At 33.6% G+C, this 17,305-nt stretch overlaps 1 protein-coding gene across 1 annotated transcript in view; it reads right to left on the bottom strand.

Moving 5' to 3' along the window:
* The window catches only part of LOC140448003 (motile sperm domain-containing protein 2-like), a 105,836-nt gene that overhangs the window by 7,434 nt on the left and 81,097 nt on the right, over positions 1 to 17,305 (bottom strand). Inside the window, exons 6-8 of the mRNA XM_072541039.1 lie at positions 9,684 to 9,744; positions 2,992 to 3,110; positions 2,433 to 2,630 (exon numbers count right to left, since the gene is read on the bottom strand). Of these exons, the coding sequence (XP_072397140.1) occupies positions 2,433 to 2,630; positions 2,992 to 3,110; positions 9,684 to 9,744 (378 nt within the window). The remainder of the gene's footprint in view (positions 1 to 2,432; positions 2,631 to 2,991; positions 3,111 to 9,683; positions 9,745 to 17,305) is intronic.

Genomic DNA, 17,305 nt, shown 5'->3' on the forward strand with positions numbered 1-17,305 from the left:
ATTGATTATGGTAATTGGAGACCAAAATCCGGCAGCGGAGGACAACCATCAGAACGCAAGGCCTCCTCGGTCGTCAACATGAGAAGGCCTTGCACAAAAAACAAAAAAAAATACTCAACCCTCTCAGATAAAAACAGCTAAGAAGTACTGGAGAGGGTTGGTAAAGAAACAGAACTAATCACCACTATACAAACCAGAAAACTGGAATACCTAGGCAACGAGATGAGGGGACTAAAATATGAAATTTTGAGACTCATAATACAGGGAAAGATTCAAGGAAGAAGATCTGTTGGCCGAAGGCAAAACTCATGAGTTGAAGAATCCACGTGATTGGTATCAATGAAGATCGATTGATTTGTTTAGAGCAGCAAGTTCAAAAATAAAAATAGCCGTTATGATTGCCAACCTCCGTAGGGAGACGGCACTCTAAGAAGAAGAAAGTTTTTTGCCGTTTGTGGATTGTACAATGGGTAGAGGTAAAGTTATCGATGAGAAAATTTATTCAGTCATTATTAGATTTTTTAATTCTGGAAAATCCAATTCGGAAATCGCGAATATGTTGCAATCGTCACGCTATAGTGTAAGAAATATAGTCAGAAGGTACAAAACTACAGGTTCGGTCGTCACAAAACCTAGAAATGTACGAAAAAGTAAAATAACCGAAGCAGATCGAAGGGCATTAAGACGCATTATAGTGAAAAATCGACGAGCAAACTATATGGAGTTAAGCGTTTTATGGAGTGACGTTATTGGAAGACACGTTTCTAGATCAACATGTCACCGAGATGCCAACAAATTAGGATTTGATACTTACAAAGTAAGTTTTATAGTGAGAAAATTAGTACGAATTCTTTTTAATAAATTTCATTTTATTTTAGGCTAAGGAAAAGCCACTTTTAACAATTACAACAAACGAAAAATAGACTAACATGGTCAAAAGAGCATAAAGATTGGACTCAGTCGCAATGGGATTCAATACAATGGAGTGATAAGTTCAGATTTGAAGTGTGTGTTGGAGACAGTAGTAGTCGCGTAATTCGCAGGAAAAATGAAGCTTTCCATCCCGACTGTCTGAAGAGAAAAGTCAAATTTCCTGCATCTGTCATGATCTGGGGCAATATGTCGTCTAAAGGTGTGGAAAAGTTACATTTTATCGATGGGATTGTAAACACGGACAAATATTTGAATATTTTAGAAGAATCTCTTTTATAGATTATGGAACACCGTTTAACATCAGCGAAAGATTTTGTCTTCAAACAGGATGGCCCCGGTTGCCATACCTCAAAAAAGAGTTTAAAATGGATTGAAAACCATGGCATACCACTTCTGGAACAGTCCCGACTTGTCCGCGATAGAGACTTTGTGACGCAAAATGAAAAAAGCATTGAGAAAACATCCTGCCAGGTCCGTCACTGAATTGAACCAAAAAATTGCAAGAAATATGGGATTCGTTTACATTAAAATTTTGTCAGAACTTGTTAATAAATATTCCTCGAAGAATTGTGGATGTGATGTCATTAAAAATAAAGGGTATGTAACTCAGGACTCAGTGGTAAACTTTCACATTTTTGTTTTTTAATATTGCATATTCTATGCGTTTTTTTAAACTTAATATTATTCTGTCCAATCAATAGTTTTGATTACGTTATAAAATATTTTCTATAATTAGGAAATTCAAAAGTGTTCGATGCATTAAAACTTCTAAAATTTACGCTGCGCTTTTATTTTTGTTCTCTAAAATTTAATAATATTTTGTTCTCTAAAATTTAATGTTCTTATCAATCTAACGTTGGGCCACCTGATATGGGCTCGTATAAGAACCATATTTCCAATTGAAGAAATAGCCATGGTTAGTATACTTCAAAATACTCCTGTAGATGGCGACTGCATATATTATATTATTTGTTGATTTCTACACATTTGAATTAAAAATTTGAATCACAATATTGTTTAAAGTACTACTAATTTATTAACAAGTATTAAATATTTTCTAAAACAATATGGTGCATGAATAGGATTTGATCTCTAATTTTATAAAATGCAAAAATGTAAGACTAAGCATTCCCAGTCCCACTCTTCGAGTGGGACGGTGCGGTGGTGAAGGGGGATCATATGAGTGTTCCCTGATGTTGAGGGAACAAAAATAAAATGTTCCCTCACAGCATATACCAGAAATTACGTTGAAGTATGTCTCTATGTGCGTTATATTCGTTACATATTATCAAACTAATTTTGGCAGGAAAGAAACAGAAGGTCGATGACCATGAAGAAAACATTCCTGATTAAGAAACATAAAGAACTAGTGTGACATCAAAGACGTAGCCATCACTTCGAAGAGTATAGACAACCGCCAACGTAGGACTAAGTACAAGGCACGAGAAGAAGTTTTTAATTTCTTAACATTATACGTTTAATACGAAACTAAAACTCACCTTCCACAATTCTGGTAAATCTAAATTATCTAATTCACTGGTTTCCATCGGGGTACTCATTACAAGAAATTTATCACGTGATAGACCTCCAAGTTGAAATCCGGGTAATAGCGTTACATTAACAACGGCAGTCTCACCAGGGGCCAAACAACCTGTACTTGGCTTAACCCTGAATTTTTCGGGGGAAGTTGTTTTAAGCTGAAAATAAAGGTTATTATATATACTAAGTTCAAAAAGTATACTATGTTAAAATACTGTCAAAATGTCCTCAGAGTTCAAATATCAATAGTTAAGTTAAAATAATAAGGAAAAAACAGGCTAACACACTTAATTATTGTAGAATAATCTTATGTATTGATTGACATAGCGTTTAGATATATCATTATTTAATATATTTGTAAGTCCTTTTACAGACGGTTTGTAAATCGTCCGAGTTAACACAGAACTATTAACGTTCGAAAAAAATGACGAACTTTAAAAGTCAAATTACAGAATAGATTTGAAATCTGAATTTGATTCTGAACTTCAAATTATATTGGGTGTACACTAAAATACATACCTTATAGGAGACATGGATACTGTCATCTGCATTTTGAAGTTCCAAGGTACTAATAAGTTCGTTTCCATCTTTAACGAATGTGATGATACCTGATGGAGAAACTTTGAGGTATCCTCCATCTAAAAACAAATAAAACATTAACAATCATATTTTGTTCTTGAAACGATACGCTTGATTTATTGCTAACAATTTTGATTAATGACGTATAATATATATCTCATACTGCACTGGTTTATAAATTTATCTCTTTTTTTTTTTTCAATAACTAGACTTTCTTTGTAGAAAAAACAAATATTTTTTTAGTGTTTTGTGATGGGTGTACAATAGTTCGTCAGAAAAAACACATGGCGGCATTGCCAAAAGGGCATTACATCATATCTCCTATCAAAGGGTTGTTATTTGTCTGATTGGAGCGTGTGACGTGTTAAATGAAAGGGGAGAAAATAACGAATATGGTAACGACTACCAAATGGTCAGTACACAGTATCTTCATTATTAATGAACGTATAGCGACATACGAGATATCACATGACACTACGGATGATAATGGACACACTATATAATATATATAAATTTGCTTTATATGTTATATATATATATATATATATATATATATATATATATATATATTATATATAGCTGACATAATTAGCAACAAATTAACAACCTGTAAAGGCAGAGAGAGCCATGCGTGAGTGAGACTCATTAAGTTCTCTGATCTTATCCTTATTGTGGACGAAAGTTCGAAGTTCGAAGACGATAAGATATAAATTGGATGAAGAAATTATCTCTATTCTCGACATGGGCTTCCACTTTTTCTTTTCTTCGACCAGGGGCGCACCTTCGGATCGGAAATTTGGAGGATCCTGATGGTTTTGATGGGAATTAAGAAGACCAGGTCCTCAGTCAGACAGGATGGTGTAAAGACATAACTGGACCATCAACAACTACCTGTCCCTGTTTGTACATGAAAACCAGAGAGACTGGGACAAACTGGTGCCTCTGTTTCTGCTAGTCTACCGAAGCTCCCAACATGAAGCAACTGGGTAGACTCCAGCAATGTAATTGATTGGTCGAGAGATGAAGCTTCCCATCGACCTCCTGCATGGCAATCTACCAGACGGGGAAGCGGACCAAGAGACACTCCCAGAGTATGTCAGCGGCATAGAGGATCGACTAGTTTCGCCAAAAATAAGCTGCAACTCACCAGTGATCGAATGGAGGTTAGATTCGATCAGAAATCCACTCCCGTTAGCCTCAAAGGTGATGCAGTCTGGCTCTATCAAACAACGAGGAGTTGTCCAAAATGCAGCGGCCTGTCACTAAAAAGATAAACGATCTTGTATACCGTGCAACTGACGCCATGAAGTAAGCCGAAGGTCGCCCACCTGGACAGACTGTGTCCTTATGAAAAACAGAATCTAGCGATCTGGTATATTTAGGTACTATTCGGGGCGAACAGTTTGAAAGAAGGGTGCGATGTTGTAAAGCAGAAACTCCTGATTGCGGCCCTGTGTCGTAGAGAAATTTTAGAAGCCGAATTAACCTCTTTATCGGTAACCTTCTGGAATTTCGTATTATCGCGTTAATTCGGCCGCCGTCCCTCCGCTAGCTGTTTCGAGAACATTTGTTCTCATCGAGACGGTCTTTGAAGATTAGTATTGGCGAATTGTTTGTAAGCGATAATTATTAGAAATTAAAATTAGTAATTAGAATTTGAGTTTTTTGGGGGTAAAGTAAAGTAAGATAAAACACGTTTTGCTTCACTTATCTCTGAACCCAGAGAAAAACGTAACAATATAATATCTGGCTATACAAATGAGAGAATTATGTTATCGAATATCTTTTTATACATTACATAAAAAGCATTGGCTGGGTCAATGATATTACGGTTAACATTGAAAAAATTAATGAATAGAACAGTTGCAAACTACAAAATGTTTAGCAGTATTAAAATACGAAATATTACATTTGCATCATACAGAAATAGAAATACAAATCGAAGTTGAGTAAGAATTGAAATTACAGACGTCATAAACCTTCTACCAAAGTGTTATTTTGTGAAATATTAGTAATTTGTAAGCCGTTTTACGTCATACATAAAATATTTACCATTTTTATCATTATCATTTTTATCGGAAGCAGAGAGTCTTTGAAATCAGTTTTATTTAAAAATACAACTAGATAAAAATACACCTGACAAGAAAAGAAAAGCGAAGCGGAATCACAATCATATTTGTACAAACTAGAAAAAACTACAAGAGAATCGACATACACGGACACAACGCTTTTTGCAGTTAACGAATAGAATAGGGAAATGAGAGAGAGATAGAGTAGGTTTAAATAAAGACAGATAAAATAAGTTACATATACTTCTTCTAGGAGTATAATCTCACAAAATGGAATGGATAGATCAGAATCAAATGTTTGTGTGATAATAGATGTTTATTTTCTACATGTAAAAGTTTTTTAATAAATATGAGTAGAAATTACAAATTTTACAGAGAAGCATAGAGAATAGCAGGGAAGCAGGAAAAGATACAATCGATAATTTTGTAGAGAGTGAACATCCACCATGTATATACAAATAGGCCGATGAAAAGGAAATCTTCTACAGATTCTTGCACGATTACCATGGCGTCCTTTACAGTTACAACAAATGCGAATGTTTATATTTTATAAGTGTCTTTAATAAACGTCCAAAATGACCTTAGAGATAATGTTGTTTCTCTAATGTCCGTGCCGATAAAAATTTCGAGTTTATCTAATACATAAACATAAGGAATTGATTAATTCGAACACGCTAAACGAAACTTTTATCGCATTGTCCTATTATCAAAATTAGATACCTAAAAAATCAATATACAATGCTTATAAATAGTGTTACAAGATTTTATTGCTATAGGATTTATGAATATGGTAAAACGTATATTTTTGCATAATCAGAATACAGTACCTGCAGTACGTATAGGAATATGATCAAAGAAATGAAATCTAAAAAATGTGTGGCTTATTGGTTGTTGTGGTTGCTCACAACGAAACAAAACCTTATTTTTTGGAGTTTTTTTCAAGATCTTTTAGCACGTTTTCTTTACACTCGGAAAAACTTTTTGAATCGTTTTATAACAATACACGAAAACTGGATACACCATTATATACCAAAACCAAAGAACAGCCCAAATATTCTCTTAAACAATGTACAGAAAGGTCTCTCCGACATCAAAAACTTTTTGGCATAAAGAAAGTTATGGCAACTGCGTTTTAGGATTCTCATGAAATTATTTTTATGCGCACCTTAAAAAACCCAACACCTTCTTAAAAAAACATCACAGAAGGCTATACAATTTAAATTCACCAGAAGTCAAAGAAGATAGAATTGTTAGTAATCAAATTGACTTCATTTTGATCGACCACAACTTTATGTACATTAAATCTACTAAAACATACCCTGGAACAGACAATTAAAGTGATGACAATCCAGTTATAATGAATTTTAGACTAAAAAGATTTCTGAAAGTTTTGGCATCAAACTATTTTTCATAGGAGGAAACTTGACTGGTGACAAGTATTTAGATTTACTAAATAATCAAATTATTTCTGCACAACAGATTTGCCAGTTACCACAAAATTTTTGGTTTCAACAAGATGGAGCGCCCCCCATTATTATCAACGGACTGGAGATTTTTTTAATGTAAATTTTCCAAATCAATAGATTTGACGTAGAGAATTCACAGAGTGGCCTACTCGTTCTTCGGACCTTGACCCGTTAGATATTTTTCTTTGAGGATATCTAAAATTACGCATTTACATTAGCAACATGCTTGCAGGATTTGAGACAAAGAATTATTGATGAATGTGAACTAATACATGGACAAGTCTTGGAAAGAGTGACACGAATTTATTAATAGGCTCATAAATTGTCAGGTTGTGAACTGATGAAACAAAATAAAACATTTTGAACATTTGAATTAATTTTTTCAAATCAACATTCTCATTGGTATTAGTAAACAAATTTACCTATCATTTAACTAAAGTTATTTATTTCTCGTTTTAACAAATTTGGTCTACCAAACTTGGTATGTATGAATTAGGAAATATTTAGACAAATAAAAAGGGAACACAAAAAGAAATATGGAGAATGATCAGAGGACAAAGAAAAGAGATGAACGAACTAATAAAAACGAAACACATTCAGATGGAAACATGGGTAGACTACTTTCGATCCCTATTTGCTAATAGTGACGATAATGAACCACCAACACCAGAGATGACGACAAAAGACAAAATAAATATTGAGGAGGAAGAGGTAAAGAAAACATTAAGGAAATTAAAAAATAGAAAATCAAAAGGAAAGGACAGAATACCGAACGAACTCCTAAAGTACGGAGGACCAGATCTGACCAAACAACTTTTAAAACTAATCCAAAAAATAAAAGAACAAAACAGAATTCCTCAAGAATGGAAATCAAGCTCCCTAATACCTCTCTTCAAAAAGGGAGACAAATCGGACCCGGAAAATTACAGAGGAATTAATTTATTAAATACAACACTAAAATTAACAACCAAAGTGATAACAAATAAACTGAATGAAATTATAACACTAGCAGAAGAACAACAAGAGTGCAAGAGAAATCGTTAGAATACAACAAACCGACGTATCTATGTTTCGTGGGCCTTAAGAAGGCATTTGACCGGGTCAAATTAAAGGACGTTATCAATTTATTATACGCAAGAGAGATACCTCCAGGAATAATCAAAACGATCAAAAATATCTACCAAAACAACACAATAAAAGTAAAAGTAGAAGAAGAATTAATTGATCCTATTAAAGCTGGCAACGTAATAAGAAAGGGAGATTCAATGAGTCCTCTATTGTTCAACCTGATTATGGATAAAATAATAAAAAAAGTAAGAACTAAAAAAGGATGCCAAATGGGAGAAAAGCAACTTAAAATAATCTGCTATGCAGACGACGCAATACTACTCTCTCAAACTGAAGATGATTTACAACGTATGCTGCACCAATTTAATATAACCGCCAGAAAATTTAACATGTTAATTTCTCCAAAAAAGACAAAATGCATGGTTACAACAGCAAATTTACTAAGATGTAAATTGGAGCTGGAAGGTCAGATAATAGAACAAGTGATGGAGTTTAAATATCTAGGCTAGTTCATTATCTAGCTACGGTAAGCTAGAAACTGAAGTGGAAGATCAAGTGAATAGAGCCAACAGAACCGCAGGTTGCCTGAATTAAACAAGATGGAGAAATAAAAATATCGTGAAAGAAACAAAAGGCAGAATTTACAAAATAGTCATCAGACCAATAATGACATATGCGGCAGAAACACGACCTGACACAGAGAGGACAAAAAGGATGTAAGAAACAGCAGATATGAAAACATTAAAAAAATTGATGGTAAGACATTATGGGACAGAGGTAGAAGTACAGATATACGACGTAGATGCAAGGTGGAGAACATCAAGAACTGGGTAAGAAATAAAAGAGTAGAATGGAACGATCATATAAGCCGAATGACAACAAATAGAGTAGTAAAGACGGCAAGAGATGGTTCCCCAATAGGAAGACGATCAGTAGGAAGACCACGAAAACGATGGAATGACAACTTACTGGAGTCACATTGAAAAACAGACAGAGACATGTCTACATAAAAAGAGGAAGAAGTTATTTTAAAATCTACAAAGATATACTGGGTGTCCCAATTAAATTAAATATGTTGAGGATATTTCCGGTGAAACCGTAAGTATAGTAGTAACAAAAAACATGGCATGATCCGTTACAAGTCATTCTAGTTGCACGAAAAGTTTCATGAATATATGAAGTCTTTTTCGTTTTGAAAATATTTTCTTGGTTCCATACTTTATCCCAACTCCGTATAAGCTATTTTATTTACTAACAATATAAGAAAATATTTTGATTGTTAATGGATGTCGAATGTCACACCGTAAATTAAATCAGTTGACCGATGACCAGAAATTAGACAATTAGAAAAAAATCTTTATTGACATTATAAGTTTCTGAATCTCCATTCATTGTAGGTACTATTTACTTAAATCTAAAATTTCCTGGATAACATTTAACCATTAATCCCAGACACTTTAGAAAAAAATCCTTTAACAGTAATTCTATTCGGAGAGAATAGTACTAGTATTTTGTTTTCTTCAAAAATAAAAATAATTTTAGTTCCAAAGATAAGTTGAAGTAAAATTTACAGCAAGGCAGAAACGAATATCTCTTTTTGGCATAAAAGAACTAGCCCAACAAAAGATTGATTGATTTATTAGATTATTTTATCTGTGTACAAAATATTTGTTCCAATACACAAAAATATATGAAGCAATTTGTTGGTTTTTTTGAGGAATCTTGAGAAAGTTAGAAATAACTCACGTAAAAGCTTAATACCACACTAATATTCCGCAAACTGTTTTGAAATATGTAATTTTAAACAATAATATGGTTTAATAAAAAGAAATTGTGCATTCCTTATACAAATTTTTGTTTTTACGAATTAAAATTACAAGCTGAGTAATCAAAACATGTATCGTATTCTGTTCCTTTCGGAAGACTGCAAACTGCAGCAGTGATAAATCGGGAATTATTACAAAATTTATTTCCGTGCATTTAAATATTATTAAATTAAGTTTAAATATTGTTTATTTTCATTACTTACCAGATTCTTTTTCGGCGTTACCAGCAGCTTGTTCTGACATTGAACCATCGACAAAGTGAACCTGCCACAAATGTATTGATTAGTGTTGTTGGCGGCGTTGTGCAGCGTAGCACAATTTCTTGTTCCTATCAGATTACAGGGTGAACTGCGTGGGAAGTTTATTATTATGCTTTTAAGAAAGACAGTGGAGGGGAATAAGGTGCGCGTATGGTGATATATGGGTATTATTTTTAATACATAAATTTTTCACAATTTCTTTTTTCTATCACTGTTTAAAAATTGTGTCGGTAATTATACAGCATAAATGTAGAAGTTAAAAAGGCGAAATTTTTGGTGGGCAGACGAAACAGCATAAAAAGTTCAAATTTCAATGTTTTTTTTAAACAGGTAAAAACTTACAATTCAAAAAAAGTTGTAAGGTATCGGAAATTTATACGTCAAAATCTAATATATAAAATATATAAAATCTAATATATAAAATACCGATTTGTCTTTATCGTAACACAAACACAAAAAATATCAACGATTTTATACTTGTTAAATTGTGTGGAAACCATATTAATTGACTGCCAAAATTTATACCAAATGCCAAAACATGACGAACAAAAATGATTCTTAAACAATGACATGAAATAACGATACTGCTGTCATACCGTGTTGCCAGGTTTGGTAACTGAATAGAAAAATAGAAATAGCTAACAACTACAAAAAATTATTATTCTCCTTAACACGTTGGCTGCGATAGTGCGAATATACATTGATGGCCAAAAAAAATGCAACACTTTGTATACGGTTATTTATTTGGATCAAAAGTATTTCTTTGTAAGTCTTAATATATATGAGATAAAGTTTTTACTTCTCCATCTTTTCTTTAACTGAAGTTTTTTCTGTTTTTTTTTTCTTCACAAAAACAAAAAATAGAAAGTTTTTTTCTTTTTATTAAATTTAATCTATTTGTAATTTTTAATCATTTTGGATTGTTTTTGATTTACAAATAAAATTTAAAATGCCAAGGGTTTGCGGTCGTCGGCAATTTTGTCATTTAAGCGACTTGTAGGCTGGATGTATTGTAGGCATGAAATTACACGAAGAATTGAAGCTAATCCATCCACGGTTGTTAAAGTTTGGAGGAGGTGGTCCAACGATGAGACTTATCGGCGTCGCGGGAGTCTGGACGTCCTAGAATATTAGGCCGTGATTTGTTACACTTAGACATCTTGCTCTCAGAAATAGACGGGACAGTGTACATCAAGTAAGAGATGATTTAGTTGCAGTTACAGGAAGGGTAGTCTTAAGAAAAACAGTTAATCAAAGATTACTTGAAATGGGACCTAGAGCTTACCGTCCGCTTTTGGTACCATCTTTGATACCACAGCATAAGGCTCGACACTTAGAATGGTGCAGATCTCGGTAAAACTGGTAAAACATAATGTTATGGTGGGGCATAAAGGTAAGACGTTTTCGAGTTAAGAGACGAAATATTGTTTGGTTGTTGAACGTCATACAGCAAGACAATTAAGAATTATGATAAGGGGTGCTGTGCTATATGTTTGGAAAGCAGATTACCTCTAGTTCTTATTAACGGCACTCTAATAGCTCGATGATATATTGGTGAAGTACTGCAACCAGTTTTATATCCCCACCTACAAACCATTCCAAATGCGATCTTTCAAAAGGATAATGCAAGAACTCATTTTGCCCATGAAACCAAGAATCTGGTATAGAGACTTTGTAGTGGCCATCAAGATCAGCCGATTTGTCACCCATCGAGTTAAGAGACGAAATATTGTGTGGTTGTTGAACGTCATACAGCAAGACAACTAAGAATTATGGTATGGGGTGCTATATGTTTGGAAAGCAGATTACTTCTAGTTACTTCATTAACGGCACTCTGATAGCTCGATGATATATTGGTGAAGTACTGCAACCGGTTTTATATCCCCACCTACAAAGCATTCCACATGCGATCTTTCAAAAGGATAACGCAAGAACTCATTTTACCCGTGAAACCATGGAGTTCGTACAAGAATCTGGTATAGAGACTTTGTGGTGGCCATCAAGATCAGTTGATTTGTCACATATCGAACATGTGTTGGATATCGTAGGTCGAAACCTAAATCGATTGCCACTTCCTCCAGCAAACTTAGAAGATCTGTGGCATACCATAAGAAGAATCTGGATGAGTATTCCGCAATATGATATAGACCACTTAATTCGATCAATGCCCCATAGAGTAACTGAATGAATAGAAAATCAAGGAGGAGCCACTGATTATTAATTTTTTGACGAAAATTACGTTGAAAATTTTTAGAATATTATAATGTATACTTCTATAAATACATATTTTAAAAAATATTTGTGCTTCTAGGTGTTGCAATTTTTTGGCCATTAGTATATGACCCGTATCGTTTCCTTTTAAGGTGCGGACCAAATATCATCCATCTTTGCGTGTTTGCCTTTTTAATAACTTTCTTGTTTTTTTAAGATTTTAGAATAAAACTTATACCAATATGTTTAAAAACATTTTTTGAATAACTTTATGTAATTGAAACGTACGGGCCAATTATATGCCGTACCTCATCCTGGCTTCAGTGAAGGATGTAACAGCCACATACGAGTATATGCCGTATCATACAATACGATCAATCACGTTCTGAGCAGTAAACATGTCTTTAGTTTCTATTACAATACTGTGTATTCACTTATTCAGTCAGTTCCTTTCTACAAATCTTTCGGTGTGTACGAATTGAGTAGATTAATATTGATGATGAAAATAGTAAAGTTGGCAACGTTGGCAAATTTAGTACAAGCTCTGAAGAATTTAATGAGGATTCAGACGATTCGATAAATGACAAAAACTTAAATCGACATGACACAAACTTGTGATGTTTCTGAAAAGGTTTGGACAGAGAGTATTCCTACTAACAACAGATTGAATATGACGTTTCTAGATATTGATATTTTTATCGATATACCGATAAATGCGAGTGCACCCTCCCAAATATTTCATTTATTTTTAACGGGCAAATTTTTCTGAGCTCATGATGATTGAAACTAACAGATTCGCACTCCAACAGAACGAAAACTCTCAAAGAACAAATCTAAAAGTTTTTGAAAAAAAATCTCATATTACACTTTTTGAAGTACTTAAATAAACCTTTAAATTTTGCGCTGTAAAAGTAATTGACATAAAAATTATGTACAATCAAAATAAAATTGTTGCCTTGATTTTTGGGATAAAAAAATATGTATTAAAATTAATTACTTGACGGCAAACTATGAAATTAACCGGAATTCGTCGCCAGTTTACTTTATTCATATGCCAACAATAGGTTCCGAGAGTTTTAACGGGTAGGGTTTAGAACTGTTTGCAGTTATTATTAAGTTGTAGTCTTAAGTGCAGCTTACCGGTCAGAAGCAATAAATATTTTGGCTGATTTGAGGCCATTTTTCGTACACCTTGGAGTACAAAAATCTATTCTAGTATTTCCGTTTAAAATAATGTAGTATTTGCGAAATTTATTGATACTCCAAGACCACTATCTCTGATTCCTACTCCTTCATAGGTAGGGAGGACAAGCAGAAAGGAGAAGGCAAGATGCAAACTATCCTCCAAACCCGAACCGTGCAATGAAGCGCCCGAGTCCATACGGACACAGAGGCATGCGACCATCTTGCATTTACAAACGACAGCGACAGCTCAGTTCGGCTTGCGTCACCTAACGAGTGTACATGCTTGCTTCTTATTTTCGCAGCAAAATATTACTATAACTAATATTGCTGTTTTTTTATTGGTTTTAGATGGTAAACAAGTATATAAGGAAAAGCAATAGAGGTTCTTGACTGAGGAAATTATGGAGATAGCGGTGAACAAAGCTAAAACTACATCAATAAGTTCGGCATAAAAAAATATGGAATTGCAATTGGAACTTTACAACGTCATATTAAAAAAGGGGACTCGTCCAAAAACCTAGGAAGGTTTAAACCTGTTTTTTCAAAAGAACTGGAGCGGAAAATTTTTAATCTTGCAATGGAACGTGATATACTTTTTTATGGTTTAACAAAACAAAGTCTACAATAATTAGCTTATGAGGTAGCGAAAGTAAACAATCTTCCGCGTCCTTTTAATGTGAAAAACCTAGAAAGGCATGCTTGATGGTTTTATGAAAAGCAGCTTTAGCTCATTGATCTGCTTTTAATCGCACGTAAGTGAATAATGATAAGCTTCTATGATAATCTGTGGAGCGTTATATCTCACCATAACTTTCTGACACGACCCGATGATATCTATAATATGGATGAAACTGGTGTCAAGACCAGTGCTTCCAAACCTCCAAAAGTTATTTCTGTAAAGGGCGAAAAACAAGTAGGAGTTGTAGCAACAGCACAAAAAGGGCCACTTACCACAGTAATCTGTGCTGTTGCGACGCAGAAACTGGTCGATTCATCCCACCTTGCTTTGGGTTTCGGATTCTGGTTGGATAACTAACAGCACTTTCAACAATTGGCTACAAATTTTTATATATAAAACAAGACCAACAGAAGACAGCCCAGTTTTACACTACTCATCAAAACTTGGAAGCTTTGAATTTAGTTCGACAAAACCATGTAATTATGGTCGGTATTCCCCTCATACGAGCCACAAGCTACAAACATTGGACTTGCCAGTTTACTGTTTATTCAAAGTGGCTTTTGAATAAGCCCTAGACACTTTTCACATCAGTCATCCCGGAAGAAGTGTAAATCACTTTCATATAGCTAGACTTGTCTGCATTGCCTATGAAAAAAAGTGCTACTGTACAAAATGTCACAAGTGGGTTCAGAAAGACTGGTATCTTCCCATACAATAGACATTTGTTTACAGATTTAGATTTTGCATCGGCCACTGTTTATGAAAACGCTGCAGTTATTGAAGAGCAATCACATACCACTATGACAGATGTAGGAGAAAAATAAAGACCCTGTTGTTACGGAAAACTCAGCTTTAAATAATGATAATGCTCCAGTAATTGAAAATCCGTGTGATGATCACCCGCTGTGAACAATAGTGAAAACAAGCATAAAGAAGAAGAAAACCTTAATTTTGATCATAAACAAAATGAAATGACTGAAGATGGTAGGCTTGAAACTCTTTCCAGTGTTATTGATAAGAGCTGGGATCAACCATCCACTTCGTACTATATTTGTGCAATTAAAATTCTTCCATCACCAAAACTTACTCCTACTATAAAGAAGCGAAAAGTGAAATGTCAAAAGTCAGAAATCTTAACCAGTTCTCCATTCAAAAATGCTATTAAAATGAAAAATTAAATGAAATCGAAACCAAAGTTAATATTTGATCGGACCATTAAATGCAAGGAAAATAAAAGCAAGGAATAGGAACCTGCAAGAATAAAGAAAAGGTAAAGGAAAAGGGAGAAAAACAGAAAAAGAAAAAAATATTTAGAATAGTTTTCAAAAAATGATGTATTCTGTATATTATGTGGGGAACGTTATGTGGAAGCCCCACAGATGACTAGGTACCTACAATGTTCTGTATGTAATGGTTTAGAATATGAATTGTGTACCGACACAGAAGATGGCAGTTTTATGTGTGTAAACTGTAAAATGTTGTGATCTCCTGTACATTCCATCTCGCCCGAACAAGTTTTCCATCCTGCCCTCAGGTTAAGGGCAAGATGAAATTTCTGACGTTATTTTTTAATTACTCAAAAAAAAATTCTACTTATTATTAATAATGTTTAATGGCTCACTTTTGTAGTCGTACAAGGTCTCTTTCAAGACTCATTAAAATAAAAGTTTTATATTACGTTGTTTTATTTTTTTATACATCATTAAGTTAAGCCTTCCACCTTGTCGTCCCTTCCCCTATATGTTGTAGGACACTTAATACCGGACAGTTAAAAAGATAAAACAAAAAATGCACATTGCTAAAATGAGAATGATTAAATGGGTAAATGAGTCAAAACAAATCAAAAAATAGATCAAATTAAAAATATAAAGTAGAGGAAGTGTATGTATATCATCTATTAAGAGCATAAGTTAAGATGGTTAGGACAATGTTCACGAAATTAGTAGATAATAAAGAGCAAAAAATCAAGTTAAGTGGAACTTCCATGTGAGAGACGGTGATTTTTGTCAAGATAAAAACATATGGAAAGAGTATTTAGCTAAGCTAAACTCGTATTTTATTTCGTAAAACGTAAAACCCCTAAATATAGACAACAAATGTTCCGTCAATGGCACGTAGGTGTGTGTCTATGTGTTCTATTATTGTAGATACACTGATTTTCAGCCAAGTTTATGTTGGCATTCATTGACATTGATTTCCCATAGACCCATAAAAAACGGAAGAGAAGTTACATAAAAGACATTGTAGCTGTCCTTAATGAGAATCTCGCTTAATTAGCTTGGATGTTGATGAAATTTGTGAGGGTTGAAATATTTATTGTTTGTAATAGAAGTAATAACCATAATTAAAGTAATCGTAATTGGTCAAGCTGTTAAGTTTTATTTTGATATGTAGGGAGTATTTGTTAATTGTGATACCGGTTTTCTCTAACCAGTATATGAATTTAATAATTAAATCTTTAGCTCTCCGTCCCCAATATAAGAAACTATAATGCATCCCAATTATAATGAAATTATAATGCATTTCCTGAGGTAAAATATTCCGGAAACAAACAGCCTCTGTTCGGATTTCTGGGCGATGACTATTTTAGGGAAAACAATACCACAGTTTAGAAAAATCAAGATAGGGTTTTGGAATCTTGGGAGTCTTACAGTTAACAGTATGGTGATGATAAATGCGCTTAAAAAAAGGAGAGTACAAATTAATTGCATTCAAGAGACGAGATGGAAATGACAAAATCCTTGGATTTTGCAGGAAAAAGTAATAAAACACATATTATTAAATACACAACATTTTTTTTAAAGCAATTATCGAATATGGAATTTAATCCAAACAATATTTTAGTAAGGTTTGACAGGAGATAAGCAGGGGAAGCTAGATAGATGGCAAGAGCATTTCAGAGAGCTGCTTAATGAAGAACTTGAAGAATGAAGAATGCTTAATGATGAGGAGCAAGTGGGAATGGTAGGGGAAGTCAACGACACAATGGAAACAATGAAGACTAACACTGTGGAAGAAATAAGAGAAATTATACAGGGTGGTCCTTAAGTAATTGTACAAACGAAAACCGTAAGTTCTACACTTTAAAATATTATGATTTACCCAACTTGCTTTAATAAATTGTTGATATTAAGAAAGATACAGGGTGTTAACGTGGAAATTTAAAATTCTATTTTTCGCTATAACTTTTACGTTTGTGAATATTTTTGGACACAAATTTATAATTGGATGCTTGGATTTGCGCTTAACTTTTTTGCTCTTTAAGTTAGCTCTATGTGTGTTAAAAAATATTAAAGATACATTATTTTTACAAGGAAAAGGTATACTTGTTAGTAACCTCAAAATTTAACCGTTTTCGAGATATTCGCGTTTTATAAGTCAGCTGCATAATAATTCTTAGTTATAATATTTGTGCGGTAAAGGACTGAATACGTGTAGATAAGAATAATTCACAGTTTATTCTTATAACAACAACTCAAAGATGATAATG

The sequence above is a fragment of the Diabrotica undecimpunctata genome, chromosome 8 (genome assembly GCF_040954645.1).
Source record: "Diabrotica undecimpunctata isolate CICGRU chromosome 8, icDiaUnde3, whole genome shotgun sequence".
In the NCBI taxonomy this organism is placed as follows: domain Eukaryota; kingdom Metazoa; phylum Arthropoda; class Insecta; order Coleoptera; family Chrysomelidae; genus Diabrotica; species Diabrotica undecimpunctata.